The sequence below is a fragment of the Octopus sinensis genome, linkage group LG29 (genome assembly GCF_006345805.1).
Source record: "Octopus sinensis linkage group LG29, ASM634580v1, whole genome shotgun sequence".
NCBI classification, from domain to species: domain Eukaryota; kingdom Metazoa; phylum Mollusca; class Cephalopoda; order Octopoda; family Octopodidae; genus Octopus; species Octopus sinensis.
In genome coordinates this window covers 15,751,160-15,763,659 of record NC_043025.1, presented here as the reverse complement: position 1 = coordinate 15,763,659, position 12,500 = coordinate 15,751,160, and the positions used below count along the sequence as shown (strand labels likewise).

At 38.4% G+C, this 12,500-nt stretch overlaps 1 protein-coding gene across 3 annotated transcripts in view; it reads left to right on the top strand.

Annotated features, from left to right (window-relative positions):
• Positions 1-12,500, top strand: part of LOC115226226 — a 51,098-nt gene that overhangs the window by 16,457 nt on the left and 22,141 nt on the right. For 2 of the 3 annotated variants that reach the window (XM_029797249.2, XM_036514814.1), the window contains exons 8-14: positions 428-504; positions 3,351-3,424; positions 5,528-5,685; positions 6,434-6,638; positions 8,738-8,799; positions 10,543-10,602; positions 11,159-11,270. In XM_029797249.2, the coding sequence (XP_029653109.1) occupies positions 428-504; positions 3,351-3,424; positions 5,528-5,685; positions 6,434-6,638; positions 8,738-8,799; positions 10,543-10,602; positions 11,159-11,270 (748 nt within the window). Of the gene's footprint in view, positions 1-427; positions 509-3,350; positions 3,425-5,527; positions 5,686-6,433; positions 6,639-8,737; positions 8,800-10,542; positions 10,603-11,158; positions 11,271-12,500 lie in introns of all 3 variants that reach the window. The other variant, XM_036514815.1, reaches the window with a different exon arrangement.

Here is a 12,500-nt window from a genome sequence, read left to right as displayed (position 1 = left end):
TGGCACATAAAAAGCACTATTTGGGCATGGCCATTGCCAGTACCACCCAACTGGCCCTCGTGCCGGTGGCACATAAAAGCACCCACTACACTCTCGGAGTGGTTGGCATTAGGAAGGGCATCCAGCTGTAGAAACTCTGCCAGATCAGATTGGAGTCTGTTTCGCCAGACCTCAGTCAAATCGTCCAACCCATGCCAGCATGGAAAACAGATGTTAAACAATGATGATGATGATATTAGATATAAATTAACACACATTGAATTTCCATTTTACACACACACACATATATATACACACATATGTATGTAGAATAGATTATAAAATGCTTAATTAAGCATTTTAAAGATAATCGCCATGATCCCGTTCTTCTTCGTCTCTCTCTGGTTTCCCTGTCTTTCTCAGTCGTTCTGTCTTTGATCTCTTTCAGACCAGATCAGCGCTATGTCTATAAAGATGCAGTTTATTTCTCACCACATAAGTTCATTGGAGGAGTTTCTACCCCAGGTGGGTATTGATTAACTTGGGTGTGTGGTGGGAGAGGCATGTGAAGGCAGTGTTGAGTACAAAGCTGTTTTTTTTATGAATATATATATATAGGTGCGGGAGTGACTGTGTGGTAAGTAGCATGTTTACCAACTATACAGTTCCAGGTTCAGTACCATTGTGTGGCACCTTGGGCAAGTGTCTTCTACTATAGCCTCAGGCTGACCAAAGCTTTGGGAATGGATTTGGTAGACAGAAACTGAAAGAAGCCCCATCATATATATATATATATATATATGTATGTATGTATGTATATTTCGTTTTTGGATTTGGTTTGTAAGATTCTTTATAGAGTTAGTGTGTTGAAGCATTTTCTGTTGTGTCTGGGGAGAATCATTCTCTTTTAGTGCCTTATGATTTAATACACTCACCAGTAAAATTTCCACTTATTCTTTATTTTTATTTTCCTAAAATTTTCGTTGCGTCTTGCAACCTTTTCAATAGTCTTGACTCTCTCAGTAGTCAAGACTATTGAAAAGGTCGCAAGAAGCAACGAAAATTTTAGGAAAACTAAATAAGTTAATGAGTGGAAACTTAACCGGTGAGTGTGATAAATTAATAAGGCACTAAAAGAGGATCACTCTCCCCAGACACAACAGAATATGTATGTATGTATATATATATATATATATATATATATATATTATATATATATATATATATATGTTTGTGTGTCTGTGTTTGTCACCCAATATCGCTTGACAACCAGTGCTGGTGTGTTTACATCCCCATAACTTAGTTCGGCAAAAGAGACTGATGGAATAAGTACTAGGCTTACAAAGAATAATCCTGGTGTCGAGTTGCTCGACTAAAGGCGGTGCTCCAGCATGGCCACAGTCAAATGACTGAAACAAGTAAAAGAGTATATATATCACATGACCAACCAAACTATCAGATACTGTTACACATCACTGAAATCCATATCTTTGTCTGTATATCTACCTTCTCTATAATGTTGCCACTTGATTTGAAAATTTTTGTATTAATGGAAAACCCCTATAATTGGCTGATGAGTACTCAGCATCTTAAATCTGTTGTAATACTTACAACATTTAATAAAATGATGTAGTATGAAACGATCGTACCAAATTACCGGAGTCATTCTTGTTGCTTATTTTGATTATAATCACCCCACGGATTTTTATGGATAACACCATACAAAATTCTGGTGCATCTAAATTAAGCACCATATTCATTTGAATCTAAATTTTTGCTAAACATATATATATATATATATATATATATATATATATATATAAAATACATCTATAGGGTGGCGAATACTCGTTATAAATATCACCACCAGTGGCCTAGCATGTATAAATAGTCAATAGGCAACATATTCATAGTTTAAAATAGAAAATTACCCTTTAACAGGTAATTTTTACATGCTAGAAATAGCAGCCAACATGGCTAAAACCACAATTTAATTGCAAATTTCGAAGTAAATGAAAAATAAAAACTTTTACCTTGTTATTTAACGGTTATAACATGGTTTCGAATTTCTTTCGCAAATAATATTGCTTGCCATCCTTTAATAGGTAATTTAGCAAGACCATATTATCCACCAGGCGAATTCTCATCAGTAACTGACCTCAACAACTAACTTATAATTCAGAGACAAGATAACACGTGTCCCATCATTATATGCTATAATTTTTCAAAATACCATGCGCAGGCGCATTTACAGTCAACAGTAGATACAATGCTGAGCTGAATCTTCGAGAATGCTAAGAACATATTCATAAGATACAGCTATAGGGTGGCGAATATTCGTTATAAATATCTCCATATATATATCGTGTCCGTTGCCAGCCTCGCCTGGCCCCCGTGCCGGTGGCACCTAAAAGCACCATCCGTTCGTGGCCGTTTGCCAGCTCTGTCTGGCACCTGTGCGGGTGGCACGTAAAAAGCACCCACTACACTCGCGGAGTGGTTGGCGTTAGGAAGAGCATCCAGCCGTAGAAACACTGCCAGATCAGACTGGGCCTGATGCAGCCTTCTGGCTTAACAGACCCCAGTTGAACCGTCCAACCCATGCTAGCATGGAAAGAGGACGCTAAATGATGATGATGATGATGATGATGATATATATGTGGAAGCGCAATGGTCCAGTGGTTAGGGCAGCGGACTCGCGGTCGTAGGATCGCGGTTTCAATTCCCAGACCGGGCGTTATGAGTGTTTATTGAGCGAAAACACCTAAAGCTCCATGAGGCTCCGGCAGGGAGTGGTGGCGATCCCTGCTGTACGCTTTTGCCTCAATTTTCTCTAACTCTTTCTTCTGTTGGCCTGCTCGCCTGGCCAGCGGGGTGGCGTCATTTGAAGGCTAAAACAATGCAAAGCACATTGTGACCAGCGATGTGTAGTATCACCTGATAGCCTGGTCGGTCACGGCGGCGACGGCGATATATATATATACATATATATGATTAAAGACGAAGAATAGAGAGTTGGTAAATATATAAAATTATATAAATTTATTAACATATTGCCAAAAAGAAGCCTACATACATTTCAATTCAGTCATTTGACTGCAGCCATGCTGGAGCACCGTCTTTAGTCGAGCAATTTGACCCCAGGACTTATTCTGACCCTACTATACTGTATAGTTAACAAAATCAAAAACAAACAATACGCATGCACGAAAGTAAAAATATAAAATAGCAACAATTTCCCCATGGCCCCCTTTTTATAAAGAGAATGTATGTCTGTATATAATCCTTTGTTTCTTTCTGTCCCCCTTTATTTTTATTTATGTCATCGTGTAATCCCGTAAACCCTTATTTCTGTAACTGTTCACTGCCAGGAATTCTCATTGCCAAGAAGTACCTCTTCAAGAACTCAACTCCAGAAGGTTGTGGTGGTGGCACAATATTCTTCGTGAGTATCTTCCTAAGTATGTCTTGAGACGTATGAGTGGAACTGTTTACTGGAGTGCCACTGGTTGCTCATGTACCACGGTTTGTGTAAGTGCAGCTCATTGGTTAAGTGCAGCTGTCATTGTGAATGTATTTCTTTATGAATGCTGATGCTTCTCTGCTTCCATCTCTCTCTCTCTCTCTCTACTGTACTCAGTTTATATAGGTCAAAGGCTAGAAACAGGTGACCTAGTTCCATACAAATACAGCAATGACCAAATTCTCTCCCCTCTTCCTTTTTCTCTCTCTCTTTTCTTCTTCTCCATTCCTTCTCCCCTCTTGTTCTGTCTTCATTTACTTTAGTACTTGATGCATTGGACTCCAATAACGAAAGCATTCCAATAGTTGTTCACTATATGTTCAATCGATCAATCGATTGATTGCGTAAACTGAACCATGAATGCATCCATCATGCATATCAGAAACGACTGTAAGTCTATAATGTACAAATGACTGTATAAAACCCATTATTTATACCTTCTTCAGATATATATCATCATCATCGTTTAGTGCCCGCTTTCCATGCTAGCGTGGGTTGGACGGTTTGACCGGGGTCTGGGAAGCCAGAAGGCTGCACCAGGCTCAGTCTGATCTGGCAGTGTTTCTACAGCTGGATGCCCTTCCTAATGCCAACCACTCCGTGAGTGTAGTGGGTGCTTTTTACATACCACTGGCATGGAAGCCAGCCAAGGCGGCGCTGACATCAACCACGTACGGATGGTGCTTTTTATGTGCCACTGACATGGAATCCAGTCAAGGTGGCACTGGCATCGGCCACATACGGATGGTTGCTTTTTAGGTGCCAGGGTAGGCTGGCAACAACTACGATCGGTTGGTGCTATACACACACACACACACACACACACACATATATATATATATATATATATATATATATATATATATATACACCTTGAATATTGTGTTGGCTGATATCCCTGTTGACAGGTCACTAGTATGTCATTGTATTCAGAGTCTGGCAAATTCTGCAGAAGAACCCTCTATGGTTCAGTGGAGAGGAAGGCTACTGCAGCAATGCATTCTGGGATGCAGAGAGCAAGGTGAGACAAGTAAGCCATCTTGGTCATTTGGTCATCCACTGCATCTGTCTCCATCCCCAGTTGTCTTGTTACCAGACTGAAGGTGGTCGTGGACAAGAAAGCTATGGGTTGGATAGCATATTAGGGCTTTCCGTATTGAATAATAGTCGTGCACAATAGAATGAGGTTGAGGACATGAAACCCTTTTTCACTTTAAACACGATCACCATACAAGTCATGAGTCAACTCCAGGATGACTGGATGGTCCTTGTGGCTCCGACTGACAAACATGATGATGCCAGAATAAATAAAGACCCAGAGATTTGGCCTAAATGCTTACTATAATAGTTTGGACTGTGAGGGGCCAAAAAGTGATGAGGTCTGCTCTACTAAATCACAGTTATATGGTAATCAACATATTAGGGGTTGCTGACCTATGCGTGTGAAGAGTGGGTCCAGTGGGCCCTGCAGAAGAAACCTTTATGGTTCAACAGAAGGGGAAGGGGGAAACAGCAACACATTGTGGAGTGCAGAGACCAAGATGAAGAAAGTAAAACATCTTGGTCATCTGCTGCATCCATCTCCATCCGTAGTCATCTTGACCTGGTCTTGACACTGGATTGAAGATGGTCATGGACAAGAGAATGGAGTTGACCGACTGCAGCTATTCTTTCCTTTAAACAAAGCCACTGTGCAAGACATTAGTCATCCCCAGGGTCACTAGTTGGCCATTGTTGCTCCGACATTCTTGGCGTTTAATGTCTATGTTCTCTGTTAATCTTCCAGTGATGCAACTTCACTTCTTTTGTATTTTACATTGGACACACTGTATGGGGTTTCCCCCGACACCTTTTCTACATATTGAAGGGATCTGTGGTTTGAATGTTTCCCTATTTAGTAGGACCTTGCTGTAACATGTGTGTGTGTGAGTGTATATTATTTTGTGTTTCTGATTTTAACTTTTTGTGCTTTCCTTTCTGTTCCTTGCTATTCACCTGACTCTACCTTCATTAAAAATATAACAGGTGCGTCGAGAGAACCACCGTTTTCTACACGAACCAGAAATGAGAGAAGAAGGCGGAACTCCTGATATTGTCGGTTCCATTCGTGCTGGTTTGGTGATGCAACTGAAGCTGGCCATTGGCACCGATGTCATTGCACAGAGAGATCAACAACTTCTTAAGTAAGACTTTCAACTCTCCCAACACCAAAATAGTTTGCTTGTTGTTTTTGTTGTTGTAGTTTTATTAATCATTTACCAAAAACCATGTCAGGATGGTGACATTTGGAATGCTTTTCATCATAGGTCTACTGGATCAGAGCTGACCTGGGGCTAAACAACAAGTTAGGAAGGGTACTTTAAATGACATAGTCTTACTTACATTTGACTGGTTGAAATAGCAGCTAAATCCCCCTCAAAGTGCTTTTAGCAATCTTATAACAGTGAAGGCTACATTAGGTCATGTAGTCCTAGATACACTATGCCTCATTAAAAGACACACACACATGTAAATATCTGTTGTTTCATTCATTAGACTGTGGCCATGCTGGGGCACTGCTTTGAAGAATTTTTAGTTGAACGAATTGACCACAGTATTTATTGTTTTTTTAAGACTGTTACTTATTCTATCAGTCTCTTTTGCTGAACCGCAAAGTTATGGGGATGTAAACACACCAACACCTGTTGTCAAGCAGTGGTGGGGGACAAACACAGACACACAGACACACACACACACATATGACGGACTTCTTTCAGTTTCCATCAACCAAATCCACTGACAAAATTTTGGTCAGCCTGAGACTGTTGTAGGACCCAGGTGCCATGTAGTGGGACTGAACCCAGGACCACATGGTTGCTAAGTAAGCTTCTTACCCACACAGCCATGCTGCACCATTTGTTTGACTTTGTTGTTTTTGTTTTTGTATTTCAGAAAAGCCACCAACTGCTGGAAGAAATGCAAGAATTTGGTCATTTTAGGGACCCAATCTGTCCCCTCATTACCAATATATTCCTTCCTGATTTATCACCCACAGACTGGCCGATTCCTCCATCATAATTATGTCACGGCACTGCTTAATGATGTCTTTGGGATCCAATCAAGAGGGGGCTGTGCCTGCGCTGGTCCTTATGCTGAAGTGAGTCCCTTTTCTTTTTAACTTAATACATATTTATGTGTGTGTGTATATATATATATATATATATATATATTAATTAATAAGGGTGAGAGAATTAGATACTATATCTATTCAACACCAAGTGGCCCAGTGCTTCGGGAAACCTGGATTATTATAATATTTTATTATATATTATAATATTTTATACAAAAATAAATATAAGAGAATGGTCACTATGTGGCTCATTCCAGCACTAGAAAATCCAAAAGGTTTCAACCACAAAAATACATGTTTCCCGTGAAAGTCAGTACGATTGTTAGCTCACACGAACAGGGCAAATAAAAAATACAAAAATACAGATTATTTTGGGACAATTGTTTCGCTATTAATGAATTAACATTAATAGCGAAACAATTGTCCCAAAATAATCTGTATTTTTGTTATTTTTTATTTGCCCTGTTCGTGTGAGCTAACAATCGTACTGACTTTCACGGGAAACATGTATTTTTGTGGTTGAAACCTTTTGGATTTTCTAGTGCTGGAATGAGCCACATAGTGACCATTCTCTTATATTTATTTTTATATATATATATATATATATCCGTGTCGGTGACACATAAAAGCACCAACTGATTGTGGCCGTTTGCCAGCCTCCTCTGGCGCCTTTGCCGGTGGCACATAAAAAGCACCCACAAGCACCCACCACACTCTTGGAGTGGTTGGCGTTAGGAAGGGCATCATCTGTCTCCTATTTATATAAGCACCCAGTCCACTCTGCTGAGTGGTTGGCATTTGGAAGGGCATTCAACTGTTAAAACCTTGCTAAAATTGACCTCGCCTCTGCTTGTGCCACATAAAAAACCACTCTGCTGAGTGGTTGGTGTTAAGAAGGGCATCCAGCTGTAAAAATCCTGCCAAAACAGTGAAGTCTGGTGCAGACTTCTGCCTGGCTGGCTCCTGTTAAGCCAACCCATCCATGGAAGGCGGACGTTAAACAATGATGATGAGATATATATTGTGGTAAACTGGTAGAATTGGTTGAGCATCAGATAGAATGCCATTTTGGTATTTATTCTGATTCTTTGCATTCTGAGTTCAAATCCTCCCAACATCATTTGTTAATTTTTCTGTCCTTTTGGGGTTAATAAGACAGTGCCATCCAGGGTGGGGGTGGGGTGTCTGGAATTGTAAGACTCTGATGTGACTGGTTTAGAAGTTTGCTTCTCAACCACATGGTTCCAGGTTCAGTCCCACTGCATGACACCTTAGGCAAATGTCTTCTACTATAGCCTTGGGTTGACCAAAGCCTTGTGAGTGGATTTGGCTTGTGTGTGTATGTATAAATGTATGTGGGTATATATATATATATATATATATATATATTCATATATGTATCAAAACTAGAGACTGGAAAAGATTTTTGGTATTATATATTCAACATTACACACGTTTTTTTTTGTTACTAGGAATTCTGAAATTCTACATGTTAGATAAACATGTAAGATGTCCCCCATGAGAAATTCTTCAAACGGAGAATCAGATAATATGAAATGCTGCTTAGAATTTTGCCTGGCACACTAATGATTCTGACAGCTTGCTGCCTTAATAATAATAATAATAATAATAATAATAATAATTGCCTGGTACACTAACAATTCTGATAGCTTGCTGCCTTAATAACAATAATAATAATAATAACAGAGTGTAAAAAGATTTGAGCGTGGCCGTTGCCAGTACCGCCTGGCTGGCCCCCGTGCCGGTGGCACGTAAAAAGCACCCACTACACTCTCGGAGTGGTTGGCGTTAGGAAGGGGATCCAGCTGTAGAAACTCTGCCAAATCGAGATTGGAGCCTGGTGCAGCCATCTGGTTCGCCAGCCCTCAGTCAAAATCGTCCAACCCATGCTAGCATGGAAAGCGGACGTTAAATGATGATTAAACGATGAATAATAATAATAATAATGATGATGATGATGATGATGATAATGGTTTTGTTTTTTGGCACAAGGCCAGCAATTTCAGAGGATTGGGTAAGTTGATTATATTGACCCCAGTTGGATATAAAACCCTGTAATAAGAATGTGTCATGTCTGATTATTTTTCTCAAACATTTCTTTGAAGGATCTGTTAGGAATATCAGAAGAAAAAGCAAAGGAATTTGAAAATGTTCTCATTGAAGACAGGTTGGTAGATCTTCCTCTCTATCAGTGGTTCTCAATTGGGGTCCAAGTGGCCCTTATAAGATTTTGTTGTTAAAATTTATCTGTAATAAATTAGCTATACTTCTACAATGTGCAAAATATTTTAACTATTTTTGTTTTTATACAGTTCTTGATAATATTTAATTCTAAAAAGGCAGAAAGATTTTTTAAGCCTTAAATGGCTCTGAGGGTCCACTTGAGTCCATGGCTAAAAATGGTTGAGGACCATTGCTCTATATGTATATTACCTTTTCACCTATAATTCTCTATATACGCTGCTATACACCATATTACATCTTATACACAATTCTCTATATTCATTACCATATATCATTGTACATTTTATATACACTCCCTATATATATAGTCCTCTATACACACTATATATACATATATATATATATATATATATATATATATATATAATAATATTAGGGAGTAATCCAAACTTACAGGGAAAAATTAGATTTAGGATTAAATCTAATTTCACAGTACAAATATAAATTAAATTAGAGATAAAACCACTATTAGGCAACTCAAACTGAAAAACATAAACCAAGACATAAAAATAAAAATAATATAATATACAAAATATATAAAATATAAAATTTAAATTATTTAAATTTAAAATTATTAATTTATATTTATAAATTTTATATTATTTATTAAATATTTTTAAAATTTAAATTAATAAATTTTTACATTTTTACATTAAAAATTTTTTTTAAAATTTAAATATATATAACTATCAAAAAGTATTAAAAAGTTTTATATAAGATAATAAGTATTTAATAAATAATATAAAATTTATAAATGTAAATTAATAATTTTAAATTTAAATAATTTAAATTTTTTAATTTTATATTTTACATATTTTGTATATTATATTAATTATTTTATTTTTATGTCTTGGTTATGTTTTTCACTGTTTGATTTGCCTAATAGTGGTTTTATCTCTAATTTAATTTACATACATATATATGTATATATATGTATATATATATATATATATTATATATATATATATATATATATATATATATATATATATATATATATATATCATCATCATCATCATTTAGCGTCCACTTTCCATGCTAGCATGGGTTGGACGGTTCAACTGGGGTCTAGGAAGCCGGAAGGTTGTATCAGGCCCAGTCTGATCTGGCAGTGTTTCTACGGCTGGATGCCCTTCCTAACGCCAACCACTCCATGAGTGTAGTGGGTGCTTTTTACATGCCACCTGCACAGGTGCCAAACGAGGCTGGCAAACGGACACGGACGGATGGTGCTTTTTACATGCCACCGGCACGGGGGCCAGGCGAGGCTGGCAATGGTTACGATCGGATGGTGCTTTTTATGTGCCACCGGCACAGGGGCCAGGCGATACACACACACATACCATATACGAACCTCAACATACAATACACCATCACACGTTTTATACATATCGAACACATAGATTATCACACAAGGAGTGTGTATATATATATATATTATATATATATATATATATATATTTAAAATTTATTTATGGCAAATGTTTTGAATATGCCATTAAAACTCCTCTTCCATTATGCTGGCCACTGTCTAATGATGCTGACTGGTGAACCAGTTTATGGGGATGCACTGAGCTGTACTGATATAATGTAGGATAAATAAATATGTGTGTGTGTGTGTATGTATGTTTGATATTTGTTCATCTCCTTATACTTTTTCTTCCAGCCGTCTCGACCGAGTACATTTGAAGCGATACCGGGAGTATTCACCAATGGAAATCCTCAGGTAAGTCACCCGAACACTCATCCGTCCAGTCATCAGGATGAAATCAGATCAAGGATATGTGTAGAGTAGCAGTTCCTATTCTGGGGTTGGCAGGTCCCTAAGCGCCCACAAAAGGGATTGTGATTAGAATGTTGAAGAATCACAAAATTGATTCTTCAGGCAGAGCCAAACGTCAGAATACCTAAAATTAGACCAAGAGCGAGATGGTTGGATGCTATCCAGAGTTTCAGGGATTCTGTCCAAGTCAAGCAACTTCTTTTGTGCTTTTAGGAATCACAGGAATATCACAAGGAAACACAAGATGGATTCTTCAAGCGAAGCCAGGAGACTTTGTGGTAGACCAAAATATTTGGATAATATCCATCGTCTCAATGGATCACACATGGGAATCCAACTGGAAAATGTAATGATGGATGCTTCTGATAGGACCCTAGGGAGGAGGAGGAGGGGCCTGACCCTCCCAGGAATAGTGGGTGGAAAAGATAGCACAATCCTTGACCCATTCTAATGTTTTCCTTAAATTTTCGTTATCTTCTTCCACCATTTTTCTTTGCAGACCAGGATTCACCCGACTAAATTTACCATTCTTTGTCGACGATGAAACTTTGGATTTTGTCATCCAAGCTGTAGAGTTGGTTGCAGAATTTGGTTGGCATCTACTTCCTCAGGTAAAGATTGAGTCAATTTTAATCGGTTTCAAACAATGGAATAGCCCTGTCTGTCTGTCTATCTCCATTAGAAGACATCATCATCATCTTAATATTCACTTAACATTCCAAGCTCTCAGATGTTGGATGGTATTTGTTAAGGTAGAGTTTCTACAGCTGGATGCCCTTCCTGTTGCCAACCCTTACCTGTTGCCAAGCAAGCTAACATTTCCCCAGAGTTAGACATAATTTTCATGGAAGACTGCGAAAAAAAAAGACACTGCTTGTATAACAGTGAAACTCATTTACAGCTGCCATGTCAAGGGAAGGAGACAGTAACACACACACACACACACAAAAAAAATGAGCTTCTTTCAGTTTCCATTTTGCACATTACTTTATCATCATTATATTTTTTATCTTATATTTAATCTTTCTATAATACGTAATTTTCTAGATGGTGTAATTTAATTTTTCATTATTGAATTGATAAAAGGTGTTTTTTTTCTAATTTATATATATATATGGTGGCCACCCCCTTGTTATCGAGTATGGCCATTGCACGAAGCTTAATCAATGTTGTTATCGTGCAATGCATGTGCAAGAAGATTTTTTTTAAAGTGAGGAAAGGCTGTGCACTGAGTCAATCCCACTCACTAAGCAACAGCAGCCATAATCCAAAAAGAAGAACAAGTCAACATCATCGGTAACCACTGAGCCGCAGGTTTTATGTCGGAGTTATCCCTGTTACCTGAGTTACCTTCATATATATAGTTAAGTTAAGTTAAGTTAATTTTTTGGCTCAAAAAGCAAAAAGCAAGGCCATGTAGGGGGACATGGAGTTATGTACAGGGGTGTTCATGCAAAGAATTCAGGCCATTTCTGGTCAAGAGAGACTTTGAACCGAGCGGTCGTCGGCATCTTCACTATCTCGTCCAGCGGCTTATTCCACGGATCCGCAACCCGGATGGAAAAAGCCCATCTCCTTCGATTGAGATGAAATCGTCGCAGATAGAGCTTTTCGGAGTGACTCCGCAGCCGACGCTCTGGAACAGGAGTGAAGAACAGCTCTTTCGAGAGGTTACACTTTCCGCTTATGATGTTGTGAGCAAGAATGAGATCACCACGGCATCGTCGTTTTTCTAGAGAATAAAGGTCGAGTGTCTTCAGCCTTTCTTCATAAGACAAATGCTTGAAACCAAGAACCATGCGGGTAGTCAGCTTCTGGACTCTTTCGAGATGTTTCTGTCC